This window comes from Ictalurus punctatus, chromosome 26 (genome assembly GCF_001660625.3).
Source record: "Ictalurus punctatus breed USDA103 chromosome 26, Coco_2.0, whole genome shotgun sequence".
In the NCBI taxonomy this organism is placed as follows: domain Eukaryota; kingdom Metazoa; phylum Chordata; class Actinopteri; order Siluriformes; family Ictaluridae; genus Ictalurus; species Ictalurus punctatus.
The window spans coordinates 13,773,832-13,799,062 of record NC_030441.2 but is presented as its reverse complement, the minus strand read 5'-3'; the positions used below and the strand labels follow the sequence as shown (position 1 = coordinate 13,799,062).

At 38.2% G+C, this 25,231-nt stretch overlaps 4 protein-coding genes across 5 annotated transcripts; 2 read left to right on the top strand and 2 right to left on the bottom strand.

Moving 5' to 3' along the window:
* Nucleotides 1–1,068: 1,068 nt before the first annotated feature.
* On the bottom strand, nucleotides 1,069–7,381 carry LOC108258488 (antigen peptide transporter 2). The gene is made up of 11 exons (XM_017457161.3): nucleotides 6,535–7,381; nucleotides 6,341–6,455; nucleotides 6,032–6,162; nucleotides 5,643–5,848; nucleotides 5,109–5,306; nucleotides 4,700–4,828; nucleotides 4,424–4,612; nucleotides 3,958–4,131; nucleotides 2,050–2,209; nucleotides 1,779–1,915; nucleotides 1,069–1,692 (listed from the first exon to the last, which is right to left on the bottom strand). The coding sequence occupies exons 1-11, from the start codon at nucleotides 7,031–7,033 to the stop codon at nucleotides 1,486–1,488; spliced, it is 2,145 nt and encodes a 714-aa protein (XP_017312650.1). The 5' UTR covers nucleotides 7,034–7,381; the 3' UTR covers nucleotides 1,069–1,485.
* An 892-nt stretch (nucleotides 7,382–8,273) lies between these two features.
* On the top strand, nucleotides 8,274–12,931 carry psmb13a (proteasome 20S subunit beta 13a). Its single transcript, XM_017457176.3, has 8 exons — nucleotides 8,274–8,430; nucleotides 8,733–8,826; nucleotides 8,963–9,060; nucleotides 9,550–9,690; nucleotides 9,884–9,999; nucleotides 10,077–10,135; nucleotides 11,883–12,034; nucleotides 12,688–12,931. The coding sequence occupies exons 1-8, from the start codon at nucleotides 8,369–8,371 to the stop codon at nucleotides 12,797–12,799; spliced, it is 834 nt and encodes a 277-aa protein (XP_017312665.1). The 5' UTR covers nucleotides 8,274–8,368; the 3' UTR covers nucleotides 12,800–12,931.
* Nucleotides 12,932–14,375: 1,444 nt separating this feature from the next.
* LOC108258500 (proteasome subunit beta type-8) lies at nucleotides 14,376–18,630 on the top strand. 2 transcript variants are annotated; one of them, XM_017457177.3, is made up of 7 exons: nucleotides 14,376–14,469; nucleotides 14,695–14,881; nucleotides 15,312–15,453; nucleotides 15,606–15,717; nucleotides 15,925–16,054; nucleotides 16,678–16,882; nucleotides 17,112–18,630. In XM_017457177.3, exons 2-7 carry the CDS (start codon nucleotides 14,735–14,737, stop codon nucleotides 17,198–17,200), a joined length of 825 nt encoding a protein of 274 aa, XP_017312666.1. In that variant the 5' UTR covers nucleotides 14,376–14,469; nucleotides 14,695–14,734; the 3' UTR covers nucleotides 17,201–18,630. The 2 variants fall into 2 exon arrangements, with proteins under 2 accessions (XP_017312666.1, XP_017312667.1); XM_017457178.3 differs by having other exon boundaries at nucleotides 14,388–14,469; nucleotides 14,732–14,881.
* Nucleotides 18,631–21,056: 2,426 nt separating this feature from the next.
* LOC108258501 (proteasome subunit beta type-8) lies at nucleotides 21,057–24,683 on the bottom strand. Its single transcript, XM_053676077.1, has 7 exons — nucleotides 24,588–24,683; nucleotides 24,140–24,326; nucleotides 23,567–23,708; nucleotides 23,301–23,412; nucleotides 22,964–23,093; nucleotides 21,434–21,638; nucleotides 21,057–21,223 (listed from the first exon to the last, which is right to left on the bottom strand). The coding sequence occupies exons 2-7, from the start codon at nucleotides 24,284–24,286 to the stop codon at nucleotides 21,135–21,137; spliced, it is 825 nt and encodes a 274-aa protein (XP_053532052.1). The 5' UTR covers nucleotides 24,287–24,326; nucleotides 24,588–24,683; the 3' UTR covers nucleotides 21,057–21,134.
* Between the last annotated feature and the right edge of the window lie 548 nt (nucleotides 24,684–25,231).

Here is a 25,231-nt window from a genome sequence, read left to right as displayed (position 1 = left end):
CCCTTACATTTTTGTAAATATTTGATTATATCTTTTATGAAGAGGCATGCTTGGAACCCTGTATATATAAAGGTGATCAGGTATACAACCCGAGTGTCATCCACAAACTTCACAATGGTGTTGTATTTGTGTGTGGCTACACAGCAGTGTGTGTATATAGAGTTCAAAAGAATGCTTAAAACACAACCTTGGGGAGCTCCAGTGTTCAGGGTGAGGGTGTTGGTGTTGAAGCTGCCTACTTCACCATCTGCAGTCGTCCAGTTAAAAAGTCCAAATGTTCAAAAACTTTTGTGCTGGGCCATAGTGGATGATATATTTCTTAAAACAAACAAACAAATATATAATTACATACCTGCACACATGCACGCATTAGATATTTTTCCATTCTCTCTATACTATATTTGTGTTTGAAAAAAAATATGTTTAAATTTAAATATACAAAGTCCCTGTATATTTGAGCTCAATATAAATTTATTGAACGTGTTGTTGTTTTCATGTACCTTCTGATTTTTTTTTTTAAATAAAAGGTGGCAATAATTCTGGGGCACTGTATTTCCTGTATATTCAGTTGAAACAGAGCAAACTGATTTTGACCAGCAGAGGGCAGAAATCTGATATTTTGTGTATTGGAGAACTAAAATTACCCACACACACACGAACATCTATAGCCTCTGAAGGAACCTTTAAATGTTCTTTGTAGAACCTTGCAACAAAGCGTTTCCCTATCAGAGAGTGTTCCAAGTAGACAAATTAAGAGGAATATAAGGAAAAAGAAACACTAGCAAATGTGATATTTATTCATTGTAGAAATGTCAGAGTGACTTGTGTTCATTGCCTAGCGCACACTCTAATAGGGTAGAAAGAAATATTGAGGACAGGTGAAAAAAAAACCCCATCAAATACAACTGAATAAAATGAAACTTTCATATGAATGTGAAATTATTGAAGAAATTTCAAGTGGGAGAAGAGATTGACCAGCTAAGGTGCAGCTATAACAGTGATTTATGAGAGACAAGTAGCTTCTACAAATTGCAGAACCAATATAAAACTCCATAACACACCATGATGTGATTTTATAATGAAAGCAGAGATTTTAATGCTGTCACTACTAATAAATGGTAAACAGTTAATTAAAACACTTCATTTCTTTTACCTAATAAAAAAACGACAAATATCCCACTTCCCGAAAATGAACAAATCTGGTGTATTTCTGCTGTGTTTTGCTTTCTCCAATATTGCCCATTCATATAAATAAATCTAACTCCATCAAAATATTTAATTTATTACCATTATTTACAACTTTTAACACATGCAAATGTACTTTTTGTACAGTATATTGACCAAGTAAGATCACAGTGTAGCTCAGTAAACGTCTGAAACAATCCCGAATGCCAAAAGCATCAATTACAATGTGATTACGGTTATACTGTATACTGATCAACACCTCCAATTTTTAAGATTAGACTTGCAGGTCTTTTTTTCACATTAACTGTTACTGTTATTTTCAGTAAAGAGTTTTTCTTTCATTTTGTAGTAATATCCCTCCTTCTCCATAAGTTCCTGGTGACTGCCTTGCTCCACAATCACCCCCTGATCAATCACAACAATCTGGTCCGCCTTATCAATGGTCTTCAGTCTGTGTGCAATCACCAGTAAAGTCTGGTTGGGGCAGTTGGCCAGAGCTTGTTGGACCTGAGTAAACATTTTAAAGCTTGTTACAGAGTTATTCTGGATGCAGTCTGTATTTATGTGTGTATGCAGTATGTGTGCATGTGTACCGTTTGTTCACTTTTAGGATCCAGAAAGCTTGTGATCTCATCCAGTAATATAACCTGTGGCTGTCTGATTAGAGCTCTGGCAATCGCAATGCGCTGCTTCTGACTGCTCCCAAGAAGACTTCCTCGTTCTCCTACATCTGAGAAATAATTTAGTAAGGAATCTTATTTTTCAGTGGTCATCATTTACACCTTCTGTCATACTGTATGTATAAGTCGTAATTCAATTCATATGGTCATGACTACAATTAAACATCATTCTATTGTATCATACCTGTGTCATAACCTTTTGGTAACTGGCAGATGAATTCATGTGCATTGGCTTTGCGTGCTGCGTCCTCAATTCTCTTGATTGAACAGTCCAACAATCCGTAAGCAATATTGTCCCTTATGGTACCTGAGAAGAGAACAGGCTCCTGGCCCACTGCAACAATCTGCAAAAAATAATTATAAATGTAATTAATGTGATTAACATAAATATTATGTAACTGTGTTAAACTATTGAAGCGAATTATTGATCAATTATTGAATTGAGTTATTGTTGAAGTATTGCTAACATCTACAACCCCAATTCCAAAAAAGTTGGGACGCTGTGTAAAATGTAAATAAAAAAGAATGCAATGATTTGCAAATCTCATAAACCCATATGTTACTCATAATAGAACACAGGAAACATATGAAATGTTCAAACTAAGTAAATGTACCATTTTAAGAAAAGAATACAGCAGTTTTGAATTTGATGGCCGCAACATGTCTCAAAAAATTTGGGATGGGGCAAAAAAGTTAAAGTAAGTGTTATTAAAAAAAAACAGGTGCAAGTTAATTGGCAACAGGTCAGTAACATGATTGGGTATATATAAAAAAAGAGTATCTTAGAGAGGCAGAGTCTTTCAGAAGTAAAGATGGGTAGAGGTTCACCAATCTGCGAAAAACTGCGTCTACAATTTGTGGAACAATTTCAGAATAATGTTCCTCAACATAAAATAGCAAAAACTATAAATATCTCATCATCTACAGTACATAATATCATCAAAAGATTCAGAGAATCTGGAGAAATCGCTGTGTGCAAGGGACAAGGGTGAAAATCAATATTGCATGCTGGTGATCTTCGGGCCCTTAGGGGAGCACTTCATTAAAAACAGGTATGATTTGTTAATGAAAATCACTGCATGGGCTCAGAAACACTTCTACAACTCAGTGTCTATGAACACAGTTCACCGTGCCATCCAGAAATGCTGGTTAAAGCTCTATTGTGCAACGAAGAAGCCATATGTGAACAGAATCCAGAAACACTGCCGTATTCTTTGGGCCAAAGCTCATATAAAATGGACCGAGGCAAAGTGGAAGACTGTTCTGTGGTCAGACGAATCGAAATTTGAAATTCTTTTGGGAAACCATGGGCACCACATCCTCTAAACTAAAGAGGACTAAAGAGGAGAGGGACCATTTGGCTTTTAATCAGCGCTCAGTTCAAAAGCTTGCATCTCTGATAGTATGGAGGTGAATTAATGTCTATGGAATGGGAAGCTTGCATATCTGGAAAGGCATCCTCAATGCTGAAAGGTATATACAGGTTTTAGTGCAACATATGCTTCCATAGAGATTCCATCCCATCTTTGCCTCTCTAAGATACTCTTTTTATACCCAATCATGTTACTGACCTGTTACCAATTAATCTAATTAGTCGCAAAATGTTCCTACAGCTGTTTCTTTTTAGTAACCCTTACTTTTCCAGCCTTTTGTTGCCCCGTCAACTTTTTTGAGACATGTTGCAGCCATCAAATTCAAAATTACCTTATTCTTTTCTTAAAATGGTACACTTACTCTGTTTAAACATCTGATTTGTTTTCTATGTTCTATTGTGAATAACAGTTGGGTTTATGAGATTTGCAAATCATTGTATTCTGTTTTTATTTACATTTTACACAGCGTCCCAACTTTTTTGGAATTGGGGTTGTATCTATCTGACTATCTACTTACTTATTTATTTATTACTTACTTACTTACTATGCACAATGCTACTATCTATATAGATATTACTAATATTGCATTGGTCTACTGAAAACGAAACGAAATGTACAGATTTTATGACGGATTGCTAGACATTTTTTCAAACTCCACAGCTAATATTGAAATATTAAGAATATGTTGCCAGCATGTTATAATAAATGTCTGGCATTACCTTGCTGTGCAGGTATTTGTGCTGGTAGTTCTGCAGAGGCTGTCCATCTAGTAGGACATGTCCATGCTGAGGCTGGTAAAATCTCTGTAGCAGACTGACACAAGTGCTTTTCCCACCACCGGAAATCCCCACCAGGGCAGTCATTTTACCGGGCTTCAGCTCCAAACTGAAGTCCTGAATCAAACACAGAGACACCCTAAAATGTGCTTAATGCATTATTCATTGTACTTGTCATGTTTATGACATGATAGATAGTGGAAATTTATGAAAAATGCTGCCGGAACAGGCAGAAATAATGATTTTAAGTGAGTTGCACGTCATAAGTAAGGAATAAAATGCAACTGGGCATGCTGTTATAGGAAATGCTGTTATAGAATTGTAGGATTGCAAATTTAGTTGTCAGCTCTTGACTAATTAACAGCCAGTAAGCTCATGCAGCATGTTATGGTCATGTTGTAATAAGCACCTTCAGCACATTGCGGTCAGGACGTGTTGGATATGAGAATGTGATGTTCTGGAAGCTGATGTGTCCTTTCAATTCCTCTGGCTCCAGGGTCCCATCTGTGCTCACTTCAGGCTTGCGGTCCAGGTACTCAAATACCTTCCCAGCAGCACCCACAGAGTTCAACATGTCTCCAAATATGTAAATCAAAGTCTGAAAGGGATAAAGCAATTATTCTTTAAGGTTTTAGGTTCCGAATTCAGTGTTTTTAAACATTTTTTATTTACAAGGTGCACATACCCTAATGTTGTCCGCGAGATCTGAATGGTAGAGGATGAATGAGACCAGATTTCCTGTGGTCATCTGTCCATACGTTATAAACAGGCGACCATAGTATAACATAGCCACCTTCACTCCCAACTCTATGAGCTGCGACCAACACACAGAAGCACACACACACATATATAGAAATACATTTCACATGTAAATATATTTAGCAAGGGAAAGAAGAGAGGATTATGTCACAAAAATATATTGTCATATTACCATTGCTCACTAATTTGTATAATAGTCTGCTGATATACTGAGGTTTCATGAAAACTATGTGAGTAGCATAAAAATTGTACAAATTTAAATGTTTATTGTGATTTAGTTTGGACTCTACAAACTCATCAGGAATGTGACCCTGCAACAGGGTCTGTATACTCACCCTTCTCACCAGCAGGTACACTGCTCTGACTGTGTCCCGCTGAGTCTTTATATTATGTGTGTCCATCAGCCGTTCATCATAGCGACCCTTCTCACTCTGCTTTGCGTTAAAGCTCTTTACTGTCCTTATGCCTGACACAGCCTCTCCCGCAGCATCATTTGCCCTTGCTATGGAGTCCTGCACCTTCTTTGAGAGACTCTATTGGAATCACAAGTGGGGAAAATTATGATGAAATAAGGTACGGTGTACAATGTCTTAACATTATTCACATTTTAATTGCTACTAAACTGTTTTGTGGAACACAGGATTATATTTTAAATAACTATATGCTCTGTAAAAATCCCTCCCTGGAAAAAGTAAAAGCTTGCTTGGGAAGAGGTGCAGCCCGTTCTTGCATTTCCAAAAGTCAGTTATAAATAGTACCAGTGCTAACAACCACGTGGGACACTAATGAGAGCTTCAATTTGTTGGGAAATTGGTCCACACTTTACAAGTAATGTCTATGTGTAGGTTTCCAGACTATTTGGTCAGTACCTGGTAATGTGTGTCATAGATGTTCTGTAGAAGGCCAGTTAAAGGCGTCTCCATCAGCGTCAGTACAGTGAGCTTCCAGGAGAGGTTAAACATCAGGTACAGCATCCCCAGGGTCTTAATCAAGGTTCGCAGAAGGACGTTCACATTTAGGGCTACAGCTTCGGCCATGAGATTGGTGTCTGTGGACAGTCTGCATGTGATGTCACCTGGTGAACAAATGTAGGTAAATAAAAAGCAATGTGATTCTCCAAAAACAGTCAGGGAAGCAGCAAGCGTACCAATAGTTATATTCTTATTGTGGCCATTTCACATAACTAAGTAGGATAATAAAAAAAATAATACTTGTGGGTTAGCATGCTAAACCATGATGGGAATACATAAACGTCTACCTGTCTTTGTAGTCTCAAAGAAGCCAATGTCCTGTTTAAGCAAGCAGCTGAAGAATCGATGCTTCACTCTGCAAATAAAGCTGCCAATAGCACACGTGAAGAGGCCTCCTCGACAGCCTGCACTGAAAGAACTGAAGATAGATAGAAAATATTTAGGTCTATTAATACAATAATCTTCATTCTAGTAACAGAGTAGCCTGTCATTGGAATATAGCACTAGTTTGGATATGCTAGTTCTAGGACCAATGTTGCTCACTCTAAACGCTAACACATACTGTAAGAATCCACAATATCATGTAATTTACTGACCTTCCAAAAGAGAAAAACGTCAATAATATTATTGTTGAAAGAAATGTATCCCAGCTGTACTTGGTCTGCAGGATATCGATCAACTTTCCTGTGTACAGTGGAATAAACATCTCACCTGCAAACACAAGAACATCTCACCTGAGCATGGGCACTTCATTCAAACATCACTGAAAATGATTCACAATATTACTTACAAAGGACAGCTAGGGCTAGAAAGACAGACGCCGTGATTAAGAACAGGTAGTCAGGTCTGTAGAAGCGGATCACTCTCATGAAGAGCACTCGAGCTTTCTGCTTCTTCTCTTTGCTGCTGCTTTCCCCATTAGACTCTGGCAAGAGTGTCTCCCAAAACAGGCATCCCAAAGCAGCAGCCACACTGCCGACCAGCCACATTGCAAACTTCTCCAGCGGCCAGATACCCAACAGAGTTAAGCGACCTGTTTCATACACAGGAGTGATAAAACAGTGGGCCATGACCCATCTCTTCATCAGCTGCCCTCTCACATCACTCCAGTAGAAGACTGAGCAGAGCAATGAGCATCTCAGCACAGCCTCAGTCCACTGCCTCACCAAGTCAGCTCCACCATCCAAACTCCTCACTTCACCTCTCAAGTGTGTGCCTACCAAGTCCAGCACATAGACCATGACCAAATCCGAGAACACAGCAAGAGCAGCCACCAAAAGTTTGGACATAATGTAGCCTGTGTATGAACCGCTGAAGTGTCGTTATTAATTCAATGGCGCCTCAGATTCAAAGCACTCGTGTTTATAACTAAATCGATGTTTATCCGGCATGTATTTCCGCAGATAGATCAGGTCTAAATAAAGGTATTCCCCAGTCTTTCCCTGCACTTTACTTTCAATTTCATTTTCTCAGAGGTTTTCCAGTTTTCCATACAATGCCAAATATTAGCTGCTCCCACGACAGGACGGGACCTAAAACTGAACTAACATTTTATGTGCGTTTTATTATTCTCCCACGTAAGGATTGTGTGTGTGTGTGTGTGTGTGTGTGTGTGTGTATGTGCGCGAGTTCTACATTTTAAATTATTTTCAACTTTCACCATGGGGAGGCGATACACTTTGCCTTTCTACTCAAAGCCTGAGCCAAACCTGTCCATGTCAGATCTGCCTAGCAACTGATGAGTCAACTTAATGACACAAATATGTTTCATAGTTCCTGTACATTTTCCATTTTCTTTTCAGTTTTCATCTATCTATCATTTTCTAACTACAATAAACCATAATATACCTGGTTCCCAGCCAAGAGGACATTGTACTGTTTGCCTTTTTTTTCTTTCTTTCTTTTTTTTTTTAATGAATCATCCTAGTTTGTCCATTCCTGGTTTTCAAGTTGCATACTCCAGTCCTTCTGGTAATGTTTGCATTAGTTTCTTTTAATACAACATGCACTTGTATTGTATCTGTCTGCTTATCTAGTACATGCATTACATTTTAATCATAATCACCCCTGCTGACAAAAGTAATAGAAACCCTCATAGAATTTACAATGGTTTTAATGGTTATAATGGGAATTGTATTAGTTTTATGGAAACTGTAATGGCCCCTGTGAGTCTCTATTGGTAATTTGTTACCTTCTGATGGTGGCATGTTATGTGTAGTAGATACCATAAAGGATCAATAATGGTTTAAATGGTTAGCTGATGGTTTGTAATGGTATTTGTAGTGTGAATCATTAGAATTTTTTGTGATAGTTTCTATTGTTTTTTTCAGCAGGGACAGTACATGCATGTGTTATAGTAGTTTATACATGCTGGTAGACTTGTCCCTCCTATTGCTAGTTAAGCCTGCTTTTAAAAAGCTATAAAAATTTGTATAATATTAATAGAATTAATGTACGCCAAACTCCCAGTTTCTAAACTCCATGCAGCAGGAAGTCCTCTAAAAAAAGAGGATCTGGCAACACAGCACAGAAGTTTACAGCGCCATCTCCGGCCACGGACATGTAACTGCATCACAAAACCAGCCTCCATATGAACACATCAAGCTGCAAAGTTTCCCGTGGATATGGCACAGTTTCACGTCTTTGAAGCACCTGTATCAGGCTTTAATTTCGAGAATTCGACAAGGTATGGTCAAACTTAAGTCTTTCCCTTTGATAGTATTAGTGTATGAAAAGCGCGTTCAGGGTTTTGTTTTTTGAAGTGCATCAACGTTTATCAAAAACGAAAGTAAAGTACTTCTGTTCCGTGATTCAATATAACATCATGTTTTAAAACGAAATAAGACCGATTAGTTTAGGACTACACTGATAAACTAAAATAAGATTTGGTGGAATGATGAAAACCTTATTCATGGATAAATGGATAAACAGGCTTCTTTAAATAATTCTGTGCTTTGTCCTGATGTATTTCCTTGTCTTGTCATTCAGAAATGTTTTATTGGAGAATGCTCTGGGTGAGGGGAAAAGTAAGACGCCCAAACCTGTCAAGACTGGCACAACCATCGCAGGAGTGGTGTTTAAGGTAAATAGAGGGAATCTGTCCAAATAGTATGCCATCTTAATGATCTAGTATCAAAAGTATCCTGTTACAAACCTTATCTGACAAAAACATGGTGCGTCGCGCGCGTGCCTGCGTGCGTATGTGTGTGTGTTTGTAGGATGGTGTGGTCCTGGGAGCTGACACAAGGGCTACCTCCAGCGAAGTAGTTGCTGACAAAATGTGTGAAAAAATTCACTACATTGCTCCAAACATATAGTAAGTCAAAATTAATTAATTAATTAATTCATTCATTTTTATCCTGGTTGGGATGCAATCAATCTGGGGTCTATCCCACAGATGCAGTCCATCACAGCATCATGCATACACATTCATGCACTCATTCAGAACTTGAGGGCAATTTAGCATAGCCACTCCACCTATTGGCATGTTTTTGGGAGAGAAATAGAGAACCAGTAGGAAAGCCCCTCAGACACAGGGACATGTGAAACACCACACAGACAGTAAACTGAGCTCAGGATCCAGAACCAGAGACCCTGGAGCTGTGTGGCATCAATGCTACCCACTGTACCGTTGTGTCAACCTCATTCAGTTAAACAGTATCAACATACTAATTTAAAAAATCACATTCTTTATACAGCAAAATTTTTTTAATTCGTTAAACATTATACTATTATGGTAAGATAATGGCACAAAAATGCTGACTGTAATGCATTTGTGTATTCATAGTTTTCTTATGTGTTTTAGTTGTTGCGGAGCAGGGACAGCAGCAGACACATTTAAAACTACAGAATTGCTCTCTTCCAACCTCGCCATTTTCTCCTTGAATAGCGAGAGGAACCCCAGAGTCACCATGGCAGCTCACATACTACAGGATATGCTCTTCAGGTGGGCATGACCATGTGTGTTTGTGTTAGTGATGAGATTTGTATTTTTTTGTACAGTAGCTTTTCTTTGAGAGAGCTTCAGCAGTGCATCATTTATTGTTTACCACTGGTAAAGGTCTTCTCCTGAAACTGTAATTAGGTTCAAGTTTTCATGTTGCCATTTAATTGTTCATCATCTGCCTGTTATATTCCAGATATCGAGGTATGATTGGGGCAAATTTAATTCTAGGAGGGGTCGACTTCACAGGGAATCATCTCTACACAGTGGGGCCCTATGGGAGCTTGGACAAGCTTCCATATCTTGCAATGGGTAAGCATGTGATATTCACCACATGGAAATGTACATTATATTGCTCTTGTACTAAATATACCAATGTTTTTTTTCAGGATCTGGCAATTTAGCTGCTATGGGTATCCTGGAGGACAGATTTAAAGCCAATATGGAGGTAGCTGTTTGTTTTGAAGAAGCTTTTGAACAGTAACACCTCTGAACTGATGGACTTGGTAGATAGCTAAAATAACAATAAGTTTGTCAATGTCCAAATATTTATGGACCTACACTATTTGGCCAAAGGTTTGTGGACACATGACCATAACACTCATACATGCTTGTTGGACATCCCATTCCAGATTTAATCCCATTCACATTTGTTGTTGCAAAAAACATACACTCTTCTGAGAAGGCTTTCCATGAGATTTTGGAACATGACTATGGGGATTTGCCCTTTCAGCCACAAGAGTGTTAGTGAGGTCAGACACTGTTAGTGAGGTCAGACACAGTGAGGAGGCCTGGGGTGCATTCAGTGTTCTAGTTCATCCCAAAGGTGTTCAGTGGGGTTGAAGTCAGGGCTGCTCCTGGGACATTTTGCATTCGGTTTTGCCTTTAGTCAGGTGATTGACTTGGCCATTGCCCAACATTCCACTTATTTGCCTTAAAAAAATGGGTTGCTTTTGAAGTATGCCTCAGGACATTGCCATCTGCACTGTCAAGCACCATCAAATGAGTTTTGAAAAATCTGACTGAATCTGAGCAGGTAATATAGACCTGCACAGTTAAAATTTCATCCTGCTGTTATGTCAGCCATTACATCATCAGTAAATACAAGGGAACAGGTTCCATTGGCAGCCATACATGTCTACACCATAAGATGAGGTGGTATGCTTCAGATCATGAGCAGTTCTCTTTCCTTCTCTTCTCTTCCCATCATTCTGGTGCAAGTTGATATTTGTCTCATCTGTCTATAGGGTGTTGTTCCAGAACTGTATGGGATTTTTAGATATTTTTGGCAAACTCTAATCTGGTCTTGAATTCTAATCTAGCTCTTAATTGATTGTTGACTTAAACAGGCCAGCTGTTGTGAAGGAGTTTTTCTTCATAGAGAAAGAATTTTTGTTATCCACCACAGTTGTTTTCCATTGTCTTCTGGGCCTTTTGGTGTTCCTGAGCTCACCAGTGTGTTCTTACTTTTTAAGGATGCACCAAATAGTTTATTTTGCCACACCTACTGTTTTTGCTATCTATGTGATGGATTTGTTTTGAATTTTCAGTTGAATATTGGCTTGCTTTACTAGCAGTGATGGGTCTTTGGACTTTATATTGGGAGTTAACAGCAGCAGATTCCAAATGTAAATGCCACACTTGAAATTAACCCTATACCTTTTAATGCGGTAGACAGCTAATATATGTCACGAAATGGAGGCTGAGACGGAAGCAAGTGCAGGTACGGCAGTTTAATCAAACTAAGTCCAAGGATTAGGCAGAAATCAATAGTCAAAGACATGCAGAGGTCAGGCGATCAGGCAAACTAGACAGGGCAGAGGATCGAGGTCAAAAGAGTAAACAAAGGTCAAAGGTCAGATAAGCAAACACAAAATAACGCTTGGACATACGACAGAGACTAGGCTGCTGAACATAATACCTCACAAAGTCCTGGTGTTTGAACAGTCTCTTATATGAGTTAGTATGAGATTAGCAACAGAATTAGAATTCTGGAGAAGGTGAATGTGTGTGTGTGTGTGTGTGTGTGGGAAGTGTAGTCCTCTTCAGCCATGTTTGTAGTTGGTGGTGCATCCTGTGAAATGGATTGCCGGTTTGCTGTGATATGATAATATAACATAAATAACTTTGTCAATGTTAAAATATTTATGGACCTGACTGTATATATTTTTTTGCATGTTCATTCTGTCATCCAGCTAGATGAGGCTAAGGCATTGGTGTGTGATGCGATCCATTCGGGCATCATGAGTGATCTTGGTTCAGGTCACAATACAGACCTGTGTGTGATCACCAGACAAGGGGTTGATTACATCAGACCTTATCAGGAGTCTGAATACAAAGACACAAGGTGAGATGAATAAATTCCCACTTAAACATTTTTTTGTATGTATAAAAAGTTCTCCAGTAGTTATTATCTTTAACATTTAGGGCTTGGCAGTCATTTAGCTTAGTCTTAGTCTTAGCTTATTTTCAATACCAAATTTACATGACTATTTAGGAGCCAAATATTTTGATGCAATAGTAGGTAAGCAGAAAAAATAAAATTAAAAGATGAAATAGGCTTCTAATTGTCAAATTAGTGTAAATGTAAAAGCTTTGGTATACTCGGATGTGTGTGTGTGTGTGTGTGTGTGTGTGTGTGTGTGTGTGTGTGTGTGTGTGTGTGTGTGTGTACAAACACACACACACACAAACTTTATTAGGAACACCTATACACCTGCACATGCAGATATGTAATCAGCCAATCATGTGGCGGAAGCACAATACATAAAATCATGAAGATACAGGTCAAGAGCTTCAGTTAATGTTCACATCAAACATCAGAATGGGGGAAAATGTGTGATCTCTGTGACATGGTTGTTGGTGCAAGATGGGGTGGTTTGAGTGTTCTAGAAACTGCTGATCTCATGGGAATTTCACATACAACAGTCTCTAAAATTTGATGGATTTGAGTAAAAACTTTCTCTCTGTCTGCATGTATGTATTTCTCTTTCTTTTTAGAAAGGACAAGTATAAGTATAAGCCAGGTACCACCCCAGTTTTGACAGAGAATGTGGTTCGTCTGGATCTGGAGCTACTGCACGAGACAGTTCAGACTATGGAAACAGCCTGAGCTAAGAAAGCACAATCAGTCATGATGTTTGTTATTCAGTACCATTTATTCACCATTTATTACCATCATCAATAACTTTTGTTAATGGTTATTGATATAATGATTTTGTAATAAATGCATGATATCCTGGGATCATTTTTGTTTCATTTTTATGGCTGACAGCAAAATACATTAATACATCCTTTTGTAAAGGACAAATTGTTAATTATTAAAATGTTAATGAAATGTTCTAAAGTGTGCTAAATGATGAATTGAGAATTGTTCAAATGATTGTAATACAACTGATTTCAAATGTAATGAATGCCATGCTCAAAGCCAATGTAGGCTACTATCTACCACATTCTTCATACGATATCTTATGTCATATCAAAGATAGGAACAAGGTGAGTACAGTACAATTAATGATATTAAAAGGAGTTTTAAATCCATTTGATAAATTTAACTAACTACAATTACGTGGTCTGACTTAAAATAATTAGCATTTCTTGTTTGCTGGTTTCAGCATCAAAATATCTTTTGATTTTTGCAACACACAGTGAAACCTTAAACCTAACAAAATCCTTTTATAAGCAAATGCATAATCTATATCCAGCAATAAACAGCCTTTACTGAATAAATACATTATCTAAGTTTAAAAAAAGAGAATTTTGCTAAGAAACTTTGATAATTTCATAACATTATGAAGTTGCCATTCACATTAACTAAAGGTAGGGGATCTACTCTACCCTGTGCAATTTACATGAAACACCCAATCTGAATGGTATAAATTTTTATAAGTAACATGTTTTAATGTAACAAGATTTATTTTGCATTGTTTTACGGTTTCCTACATTGCACACAGTGCTCTTCAGTGACCCCTCTTATAGTGGCACCAGTGGGATTTGGCCCTTGCTCTTTCACTATCTAAAAAGAGTGATGCAGCAGGACTTTAGTTTTTTTAGTCTGTCTAGTTCTCTCACATATACACACTCTGCTCAAACAGATCAGGTTCCTAAGTTTTAACTTTAATGCTAATACTGCCATAATCAGCATTTTGTCATTTCATAATTTGCTATAAAGCCAAGTTGAGTTTTAGCTGAAACTCAGCGCAACTGCATTGCATCGGTATATAACTGCATTCTGCATCTTTTAGCCCAGTGGGTTTTTTTTTTCTTCTCCTATTGAACACCATTTTAACAGCGCTAGCAATAACAGTGTCCCCCTGTGATGTCATCACGGCACACGACCTATAACTTCTCAAGGGAACAAAGAAAATACAACACCGACCAAATTAGCACCGGTCAATAAAGCGCATCATAAATATTTCTGTACAAACATATAAAATATATTTCAGGGTGGAGTTTTCCTTTAATCCCTGCTTATGTACAAACCTACTGTATATGACCACTGCCTAATGAACAAAATATGTGAGGCAAAAACATAAATGGATTATAAATAATTTAATGTCGGTTTATGAGAATAAACTTGGTCATCAGTGCTCGTGTTCATATTATTAATTACATTTCTGTAACATAAAAATGGCTACAAAAACGGTGTACATGATTTACCACTACACTGGAATGTACAGTATGAAGCGTGACGTTAAAGATGTCACAGCGCCACCTGCAGGCAGGAAGTCTTCCTGAACACTGATGATGTGAACAGACCTGACCAGCGCTTTCATTGCACAAGTATGACGACTTTTTCTTCTTAAAAACTCACTTTTGTAACTTTTATGTGTAAATAAAAATAGGTGCGGACAATGTTGTGGAGATTTTAGACTGTATTTTAAGAAGTACAGTAAAACAGCCTAGTCATAAGCGACAGCGTCGTTTGAGCTTTTGGTTTCGAAGTTAAGTGGAAGTTAGTTTTATTTGTTCAGACATATCATATTTCACAAAGTTTTTTTCTTTCAGGAATTTGTTTTTATTCATTATTCATCGTTTTAATCAGAGCATGGCCCTTTTGGAAGTGAGTGGATCCTCGTCTCATTCCGGAATCGGTTCACAGTCCGGCTCAAAACGGACGCAGTTTGTTGATCGACCGAGTCACTACAGCTTTGGGACAAAATCTCAGGAATTTGCTGTACCAGTTGGGGTTGATGTAAGCACTACATATATTTTTCTTCTTTCAACTGATATTTATTTCCTTTCTTTGTCTATACTGCAGTGAATGTGGGAGGTACCAGTGTCTATAATGTCTTCCTTAACTGTGTTCTGTCTTACAGCCAAGCCATCCTGATTTATGTGTGCTCAACTATTTACCTGAAATGTATATTCCACCTACCAACAGCACATCTGCTTTATTAACCTCTTGACTTGCTATAGCATATAACACCTTGTCATATATTTTAGACATTGTCCCAAGGACTAGGATGTATAGAAAAGTAGCTTATGTGGCTGAAATAAAGGCAATGAGACCAATAAGCTCTAGCCTATATAGAGACGCATTCATCACATCACATCACATCACATACTTACAGATAAACTCCTTACACCCCAATGTAATGACGACAGTCTTCCTCATGTTTCAGCCGTCAGCCTTTCTGAAATCATGCAGTTCAGATGATGGGATATCAATAGACTTGAACCACGGCACCACGACACTGGCTTTTAAGTTCCGCCATGGCGTCATTGTAGCCGTCGACTCCAGGGCCTCGGCTGGACGCTATATCGGTAAGCATGCTCACATCTCATCAAAAATGACGTACATTCATGTAAAGGCAGATCCTCAGAGTTCAGAATGATGCAGTGTACAAATCAACAAATTATATGATCATTGTCAATGCATTTTTTATTATCCTTACTGTCTAATTTGTGTCTTTTAGCTTCAAAGGAGGCGAATAAGGTGATTGAGATCAACCCTTACCTGCTGGGCACCATGTCTGGTAGTGCTGCAGACTGTCAGTACTGGGAGAGACTTCTGGCTAAGGAGTGCAGGTCTGTCTGAGCAAAATCTGAAGGGGTGGAGTGAATCCCCAACAGGATAAAGTTACCATTCTGTCTACATGAAGTGCATTAAACATGCCCGAGCATAGCTGGCACATCTTGTAGCTTTACTATTTTAGAGTACAGCCATGAGTATTAAAAAATAACACATTACTAACATGCTTTGTGTGTGCACATGTGTTTCATGTATGTCCTCAGGCTTTACCAGCTCCGTAACAAGCAGAGGATCTCAGTGTCTGCAGCTTCCAAGCTGCTGGCTAACATGATGCTTGGTTATAGAGGCATGGGCCTGTCTATGGGTAGCATGATCTGTGGCTGGGACAAGAAGGTAGAGTTAACTTCAGCACATGATATGAATTTTTAAAAACGTCTCTGTCCATTCACCTTCAAGTTTTTTTGTAGGTCAATATTACTGATGTTTAGTCTGACCACTGGATCGACAATTGAAATACATTGTTCTGTTTCTGTGTTTCATAAATCAAATTAAATTAGGCCTACATACTTATTTTAAAAAAAAATTTTAATCATATATGTACAAGCCTTGCACCTCAATAGTACTAGACAACCATCCACATCAGTTCATCAACTATCTTCACCAAGCTACAATGTATTAATGCTAAGACGAGCTTGCTCTAGATACTCTTACATAAACGTTATACTGTGTCTGCCAGTAATATACACAAATGGTCTGTCATGATGATTTTCATCTATCTTCAAATACTACTCAACTTGTTACCTACCTAACTGAACACTAAACAAACAGCAGCAGACAATAAGCTGTGGTCATGATCACAGGGGACACACTACATTGAATAAACAAGCTCATTCAAAGCAATTTGATTCAGGTTATGTGTATGTACTCCAAGTCATTTAAGTAACATAAATATCGCTTTTTTTGTTTTTAGTTGTTAAAATTGCTACAAACGTCTGTATTTGTGTTGTCATCTGCAGGGTCCTGGTCTGTATTATGTAGATGATAATGGAACACGCCTCTCAGGGCAAATGTTTTCCACGGGCTGTGGGAACAGCTATGCATACGGGGTGATCGACAGTGGCTACCGTGAGGATATGACAGTGGAAGAGGCGTATGAGCTCGGCCGCCGTGGCATTGCTCACGCCACACACAGAGACGCCTACTCTGGTGGAGTCGTGAACCGTAAGTGATATCCATCCATTATATACTTAAAACAGTTTGTGTGTGTGTGTGTGTGTGTGTGTATGAGTGTATGAAAAAGTATGGCACTGGTCAGTGATTATGTGGGTAAATAAATATGATTCATTGTATTGTACAATAAAAATGCAAAGGTACTCTCTCAATGATCTCTGTGTGTTTATGCTAATGTATGAATGTGTTTTGAACTGCGTTTTTTTAAATACCTTTTTAGTCTATCACATGAAGGAGGACGGTTGGATTAAGGTGTGCAAGGAGGATGTGTCCGATCTAATACATCAGTACAGGAAAGGAATGTTCTGACCCCACGGATTATTTTATACTCACACACTAACACTGATTCATTAATGAAAAATAAAGATGGCTTTCAAACAAAACACTAAATTATTCAATTCTTTTTAGAGAGTAAGTGATTCTGTAGCTGTGACCCCTAACATGTAACATAGCTGAGCATAATGTAAAGTGTATGAGAAAAGACTTTCCTTTTCAACACTCACTGACAAATAAGCATATGGATATCACAACTGCTCCTGAAGCACTTTTGCGATGTCCACGCAAGTTAACTACATTTATCATTTATATATATATATATATATATCCACCTAGAGTACTGATATCTGCTGTACATTAGTCACTTTAGTCACAAAGTGTGATATGCTGTATAAGCTGGTGGGTTTTTTTTTTTTATCAGCCCAATTAGATTTTTTTTTTAAATACTGTGCTACCAAAACTGGTCACCACACAGAACATTTTACTGGTGTTGCCTTTGAGTAAGTGTCGGTAACTCTTCAAGCTGACAACTTATATGTCCGTTTTTTGGTATGTAGGGTACCAGATAGATACCAAACCAGACCAGAAGATAATGTCAGTACAAAATAATGTGGTGAGGAATTGGGTTTCCATAACTTTAAACTGAACCAACGTTTCCAATTTTTTTTAAATGTATACAAATAGGGAAATTTCTGGGTCAGGGATTATTCTGAAATTATACAGACAGCATCTATCAATATACAGTGCTCATAAATTTACATACCCGTTGTATTATCTATAAAATGTAAATAATTGATTATGTTTTATATTTAGTATGGCCCTGAATAAGCGATTTCACATAACAGATTTTACATATAGTCCACAAGACACAATAATAACTGAATTTACACAAATTAACCAGTTCAAATGTTTATATACCATTGATTCTTAATACTGTGTGTCATTATCTGGATGATCAGCTACTGTTTTGATGTTTTGTGATAATTCATCATGAGTCCATTGTTTGTCCTGAGCAGTTAAACTGCCCACTGTTCTTCTGAAAAATCCTCCAGGTCCTGCACATTCTTTGCTTTTCCAGCATATTCTGCATATTTGACCCCTGTCCAGCAGTGCCTATATGATGTTAAGATTCATCTTTAGCTCTGCTGACAACTGAGGGACTTGTACACAACTATTATGTCATGTCACGGCAAACCAGCAACTCCATTTCCCAGAATACACCACGAACTACAAACATGGCTGACAACTACACCTCCCAATGGAACACACAGGCTCGTCACCTTCTCCTGAGGACTAATCACACACACCTGTTCTCAAGCACACCACACTACTTAAGAGGCACGCGTGCAAACAGAAATAAGGGTGAAATGGAAAGACAAGAATTTATCCACCTTTTCCCCTACACCCCATGATGCTTTGTATAAATTATGGGAGTCATTCATTCATTCATTCATTCATTCATTCATTCGTTAAAAGATGTGGAATCACACGCCGACAGCTTACAGAGGACATCAGCATACCCGCCCCTTCCTTAATAGAGGAACGTGAGGACGATTTAAAAAGTGGCCATGGATAATTTACAGTAATATATTTAGCTGTTTTGTTAATTCAGTTGCTTGTGACGATAAGGTAATGAGCAATTTGAAGAGCATTGGTGGTTTACCAGTACCTTCACAGAAATAAAGTCGGTCATGTGTTACTGAAGGATGTGGGAAATGATTTTGTGTCCTTAAAAGCTGACGTAGGGCCAAGTGAAAGCCTGAACGTGTCACACCATAAAGCTTGGGTTTTAGTGTCAACATCAGGTGTCATACAGACATCGGGGTGCTCTTGCAGTCACACAGCTGCAATACTGTGGAAGGTCAGTAAATTCAAGTGCACCTATTATGCTATATAAACTTGCCTAATTTTGTTTTAGAGGTCTTATACAATAGATTTACATGTATCCAAGGTAAAAAAAAAAAAAATAAATAAAAAAAAATAAACACTTTAATTTTCTCATTATTTACATTGTAGCTTCACCTCTTTTTCTCAGGGTCACAAACGACTTGCTCAAGGATCCGTTCACTCTAAACTCCTCCTTTCAGAGAGCCTACTCTGCTCTGATTGGTCAGATGTCCCAGTCATTTGTGATTGTCAGAAAGGAAACGCCCATTACCACATCTAAATTCCAGCTCAGTAATAATGTCGTCGGTTTTACCTTATCAATCTGAGCCTGAGTCTGATGGTGCTACATCGGAAGATCAACCCGAACCACCATCGCAAGCACAATGAGAACAGGACGTTTCTCAGTGGTATGTTTATATGTAGTTTGGCAATAATGTGAGTTAGCCAGTTAGCAGAGGCTAACAGGCTAACAGCTGTGCACTGGCTGGACACAGATACAACACAAAACTATGCATTTGGAACACTCAGTAGAAAATATATACATAAATAATGAATCATACTTACAGGTTGTGATCCAAAGGCACAAGATGGTCCGAATAAAGTGTGTACGGCCCCATCTTTAATGAATAATCGTTTCGCAAATCTCATGTTGACTTCAGCTAGATTTGAGAAGTAGTGTCAGTGAAATGATGGGAACACGAACAAAGATCGGAGTTGAACTGCTGTGGTATCGTTTTAAAATGAATTCTAATCGCTGATGCTTTACATCCTCATCCCGTGGGAATCCATGCAAAGTGGTTTTGCTTCTAGAAAACAAGTTTTCTATTAAGTAATGTTTGAGGGCGGGTCAAAGAACACGTTGTTCGCGAGCAGCCGATGAAGACCAGAGGTGGGTTTTTTGTTATAAACCTACGTAGGTTAGTACAGGAAGTTGGTCTGGAATTACTGATGACCCGTTTCAGGTGTTCAGAATCGGTTCTTCCTTTTGGGAGTCAATAACCCCATTTGTCGTACGCTTTGATTTTTGAAACTTTGCAGACTTTTTACATTTTACTTTCCACAAACAGCTATATATAACAGCTATATAACACACTACATGAAAGGTAATATCTGAAAAAGCATAATAGGTGTATTAAAGATAAAAAAAAGATTATGATGTTTATTATTATTAATATTATTATTATTATTATTATTATTACCACTAGTGTTAATATTAGGCTAGTAGTAGTAGATCTAGTATCTTATTTCTACTAATGTTTTATAGCTACACTCCTAGGGAGGTAAGATAATAAAGAGTAAGGAAGACTGTAATTACTTCTATAAAGGAAGAGAATGCAGTCAGGCAAAGCAAGACAGTCATGACTGTACAATCGCTCACAGGAACAGTTCGCTTTAACTTTAGGTGTGTATATGTAGCACTTTTCTTTAAGCCACAAATGAATTTTCGCATGGTTATAAGTGCAGCCAGGAACAGCACATATTGTTCTTGTTGGGCTTCGTAATGACATTCCGTAATGATATTTCTGCCTGAAGCAACAAACTGTATTAGTTTTTAACACATACAAATCAAAACATAAACAACACCTATTGATATCATAGCAAGCCAGTTAACGCTGCACTACTACTTCCGCCAGAAACTATACGCATAATCGTTCATACAGCAGCGACCCCAGGAAAAAGATGGATAACATGCAGGTTCACTAATAACCAATACCCTGATTAGTCTATCTTGCTTGTCAGGGTTTCAGTTCTGTAGCAAGTTCAAGACAGCCATGTCTGTAAAAGGTTATGCTGCACAATATATACCACCTATAGCAATTTATAGCATGTTCCAATGCATAATAAATTAATTGCTACATTTTTTCCAAAACACCCATGGGACAACCTCTGTATCGTGTAAAAAAAAAAAAAAAACCCTAAAAATTCTAAAAATAAATGTTACATAGAAAATACCACAGCCTCAGATTCACTTATTGTTAAAATGAAATGGCATCTTTTAGTGTTTAGTCTGAAAACCATCTTTATTTTCATTACTGAATACAGATACAGGGTTTGTGTGTGTATCAAAGCTCATGTGCACTCAAAACATTCCTTTCCTGTACTTATGGATTAGATCTGATACGTCCTCCTTGCACACCTTAATCCAACCGTCCTCCTTCATGTGATAGACTAAGAAGATATAAAAGAACATAGAAACATGGTCTGAGTATAATTATATTTATAATATATAATGGTCATTTTACTTTAACATGAAGTGCAAAATAGTATTTATTTACACTCATGATCTCTAAACAGTACTTTTAAACAGTAAATATATGGACACATCCTCATTAGAAATTCCAGGTTTAAGTGAGTATGCAACGGATGGATATCACTTACGGTTCACGACTCCACCAGAGTAGGCGTCTCTGTGTGTGGCGTGAGCAATGCCACGGCGGCCGAGCTCATACGCCTCTTCCACTGTCATATCCTCACGGTAGCCACTGTCGATCACCCCGTATGCATAGCTGTTCCCACAGCCCGTGGAAAACATTTGCCCTGAGAGGCGTGTTCCATTATCATCTACATAATACAGACCAGGACCCTGCAGATGGCAACACAAATATGGCAGAAGTGTTTGTGTGCATGCTTAAAGGAAAACAAAGCAATTTTAACAAGGAATAAGGATATACTATATATTATGTAGTACATTACATATTAGAATTCATTTTACATAGGAGAATAAGCTGCCAGCTGCCATAGAAGAAGTTTTCGGCTTGTGTTGGCTGCTGTTGTTGTTTTAGTGTGGTCAGTGCTATGGCTCAGTGCAGGCGCTAGCTAGCAAATTGTCTAGTATTGAGAAAATGAAAAAAAGGAAATGAAATCATCACAAAGGATGGGCAGCATGATGGCGCAGCAGATAGTATTCTGCTAGGTCTCAGTTCTTGAACATATAAACACACGTACACAAATTTGGCTAATTTAAACACAATTAAGTGTTCAACCTAAAAGGCCTATCACGTAGCCTAAATGTAAATGATGGATGTTAGTCTTTCAGGTGATTATAGAGTGAATTATTGTACCCATTATTGTATGAGTATTTTATGGTAGAGTTACTGGACATAATTTTGTTCTTGTGTTTTATGAATTTTTAACCTGTACATCTCAAAACCACATTATTGTAATACTATTGTGTCTGTTTCAAAATCAAAAATAAAATGGCAAAAAAAAAGGAGGAGTGGGGTTTTGTAGTTTTTCTGACTGTGCGACATTTCTTAGTTTGTTAAGTGCAATATTTTCTTGTAGATTTAACAGATTTCTTTTGGAAAGAGAGTAAATAAAAGGTTAAACAAAAGAAGATGGATAATTATTTAATTTAAATGGAAATCTACATTGTGGAGCATATGTCCATCACACAGTTCACCCTCGTTTGGTTGTGAATTAGATCCTATTATTATTATTATTATTATCATTATTACTGAGTGCTTCATAACATGAAAAAACTTGCTCAGCGGGCCTTTAAGACTTTGAAAAGGTCAGAGTACATGACTGCTATACCTTCTTGTCCCAGCCACAGATCATGCTACCCATGGACAGGCCCATGCCTCCATAACCAAGCATCATTCATCAAGCTCGTCTTAGCATTAATACATTGTAGCTTGGTGAAGCTAGTTGATGAACTGATGTGGTTGGTTGTCTAGTACTATTGAGGTGCAAGGCTTGTACATGTATAATTTTAAAAAATACCAAAAATAAGTATATAGGGCTAATTTAATTTGATTTATGAAACACAGAAACAGAACAATTTATTTCAATTGTCCATGCAGTGGTCAGACTAAACATCAGTAAAATTGACCTACAAAAAAACTTGAAGGTGAATGGACAAAGACGTTTTTAAAAATTCATATCATGTGCTGAAGTTAACTCTACCTTCTTGTCCCAGCCACAGATCATGCTACCCATAGACAGGCCCATGCCTCTATAACCAAGCATCATGTTAGCCAGCAGCTTGGAAGCTGCAGACACTGAGATCCTCTGCTTGTTACGGAGCTGGTAAAGCCTGAGGACATACATGAAACACATGTGCACACACAAAGCGTGTTAGTAATGTGTTATTTTTTAATACTCATGGCTGTACTCTAAAATAGTAAAGCTACAAGATGTGCCAGCTATGCTCGGGCATGTTTAATGCACTTCATGTAGACAGAATGGTAACTTTATCCTGTTGGGGATTCACTCCACCCCTTCAGATTTTGCTCAGACAGACCTGCACTCCTTAGCCAGAAGTCTCTCCCAGTACTGACAGTCTGCAGCACTACCAGACATGGTGCCCAGCAGGTAAGGGTTGATCTCAATCACCTTATTCGCCTCCTTTGAAGCTAAAAGACACAAAAATTAGACAGTAAGGATAATAAAAAATGCATTGACAATGATCATATAATTTGTTGATTTGTACACTGCATCATTCTGAACTCTGAGGATCTGCCTTTACATGAATGTACGTCATTTTTGATGAGATGTGAGCATGCTTACCGATATAGCGTCCAGCCGAGGCCCTGGAGTCGACGGCTACAATGACGCCATGGCGGAACTTAAAAGCCAGTGTCGTAGTGCCGTGGTTCAAGTCTATTGATATCCCATCATCTGAACTGCATGATTTCAGAAAGGCTGACGGCTGAAACATGAGGAAGACTGTCGTCATTACATTGGGGTGTAGAGAGTTTATCTGTAAGTATGTGATGTGATGTGATGTGATGAATGCTTCTCTATAGGCTAGAGCTTATTGGTGTCATTGCCTTTATTTCAGCCACGTAAGCTACTTTTCTATACATCCTAGTCCTTGGGACAATGTCTAAAATATATGACAAGGTGTTATATGCTATAGCAAGTCATGAGGTTAATAAAGCATATGTGCTGTTGGTAGGTGGAATATACATTTCAGGTAAATAGTTGAGCACACATAAATCAGGATGGCTTGGCTGTAAGAGAGAACACAGTTAAGGAAGACATTATAGACACTGGTACCTCCCACATTCACTCCCGTGTAGACATAGAAAGGAAATAAATATCAGTTGAAAGAAGAAAAAATATATATATAGTACTTACATCAACCCCAACTGGTACAGCAAATTCCTGAGATTTTGTCCCAAAGCTGTAGTGACTCGGCCGATCAACAATCTGCGTCCGTTTTGAGCCGGACTGGGAACCGATTCCGGAATGAGACGAAGATCCACTCACTTCCAAAAGGGCCATGCTTTGATTAAAACGATGAATAATGAATAAAAACAAATTCCTGGAAGAAAAAAAGACTTTGTGAAATATGATATGTCGATATGTCTGAACGAAAAAACCTTCCACTTAATTTCGAAACCGAAAGCTCAAACGATGCTGCTTTATTTTACTTTCGCATATGACTAGGCTGTTTTACTGTACTTATTGAAAAAAATTATAGGAATGTCAAACGTCTACAAACCCCCTGCGCATGTATTTGTCTTATTTTTTACATGAAAATGAGAAAAAATTGGTTTTAAGAAGAAGAAGAAGAAGTCCTCACCTGCCTGCCGGGGTTTAGCGCTCAGCAGTCCAATGAGAGCCGCTCGTCTCTTCACATCATCAGTTTTCAGGAAGACTTCCTGTCTGCAGGTGGCGCTGTGACTCCTTTTATTCCACACGTGCACGCGACATACATTACAGTGTGGTGGAACATTGTATAGACAGCATTCGTAGACATTTCTGAAGACAAAAATTCGTATTATAAGTATAAATACATTTATGTTGACATATGGCCCACGTAAAGGGGGCGAATACTATTGAGCTGGGTTGTATAATAATAATAATAATGATAATAATAATAATAATAATAATAATAATAATAATAATAATGATGATAACAATTGGTGCAAGAATTAGTGCCTCACACCATTCGCTTCACACCGCCAGGGTTGGGGTTCTATTCCCGCCGCTACCCTGTGTGTGCAGAGTTTGCATGTTCTCCCAGTGCTGTAGGGGTTTCTTCCAGATACTCTGGTTTCCTCCTTCAGTAGAAAGGCATGCATTGTAGGCTGATTGGCATGTCCAAAGTGTCTGTAGTGCATGAATGTGTGTATGTGATTGCGCCCTACGATGGATTGGCACTCTGTACAGGGTGTACCCCGCCTAGTGCCCGATGCTCCCTGGGATAGGCTCCAGGTTCCACTG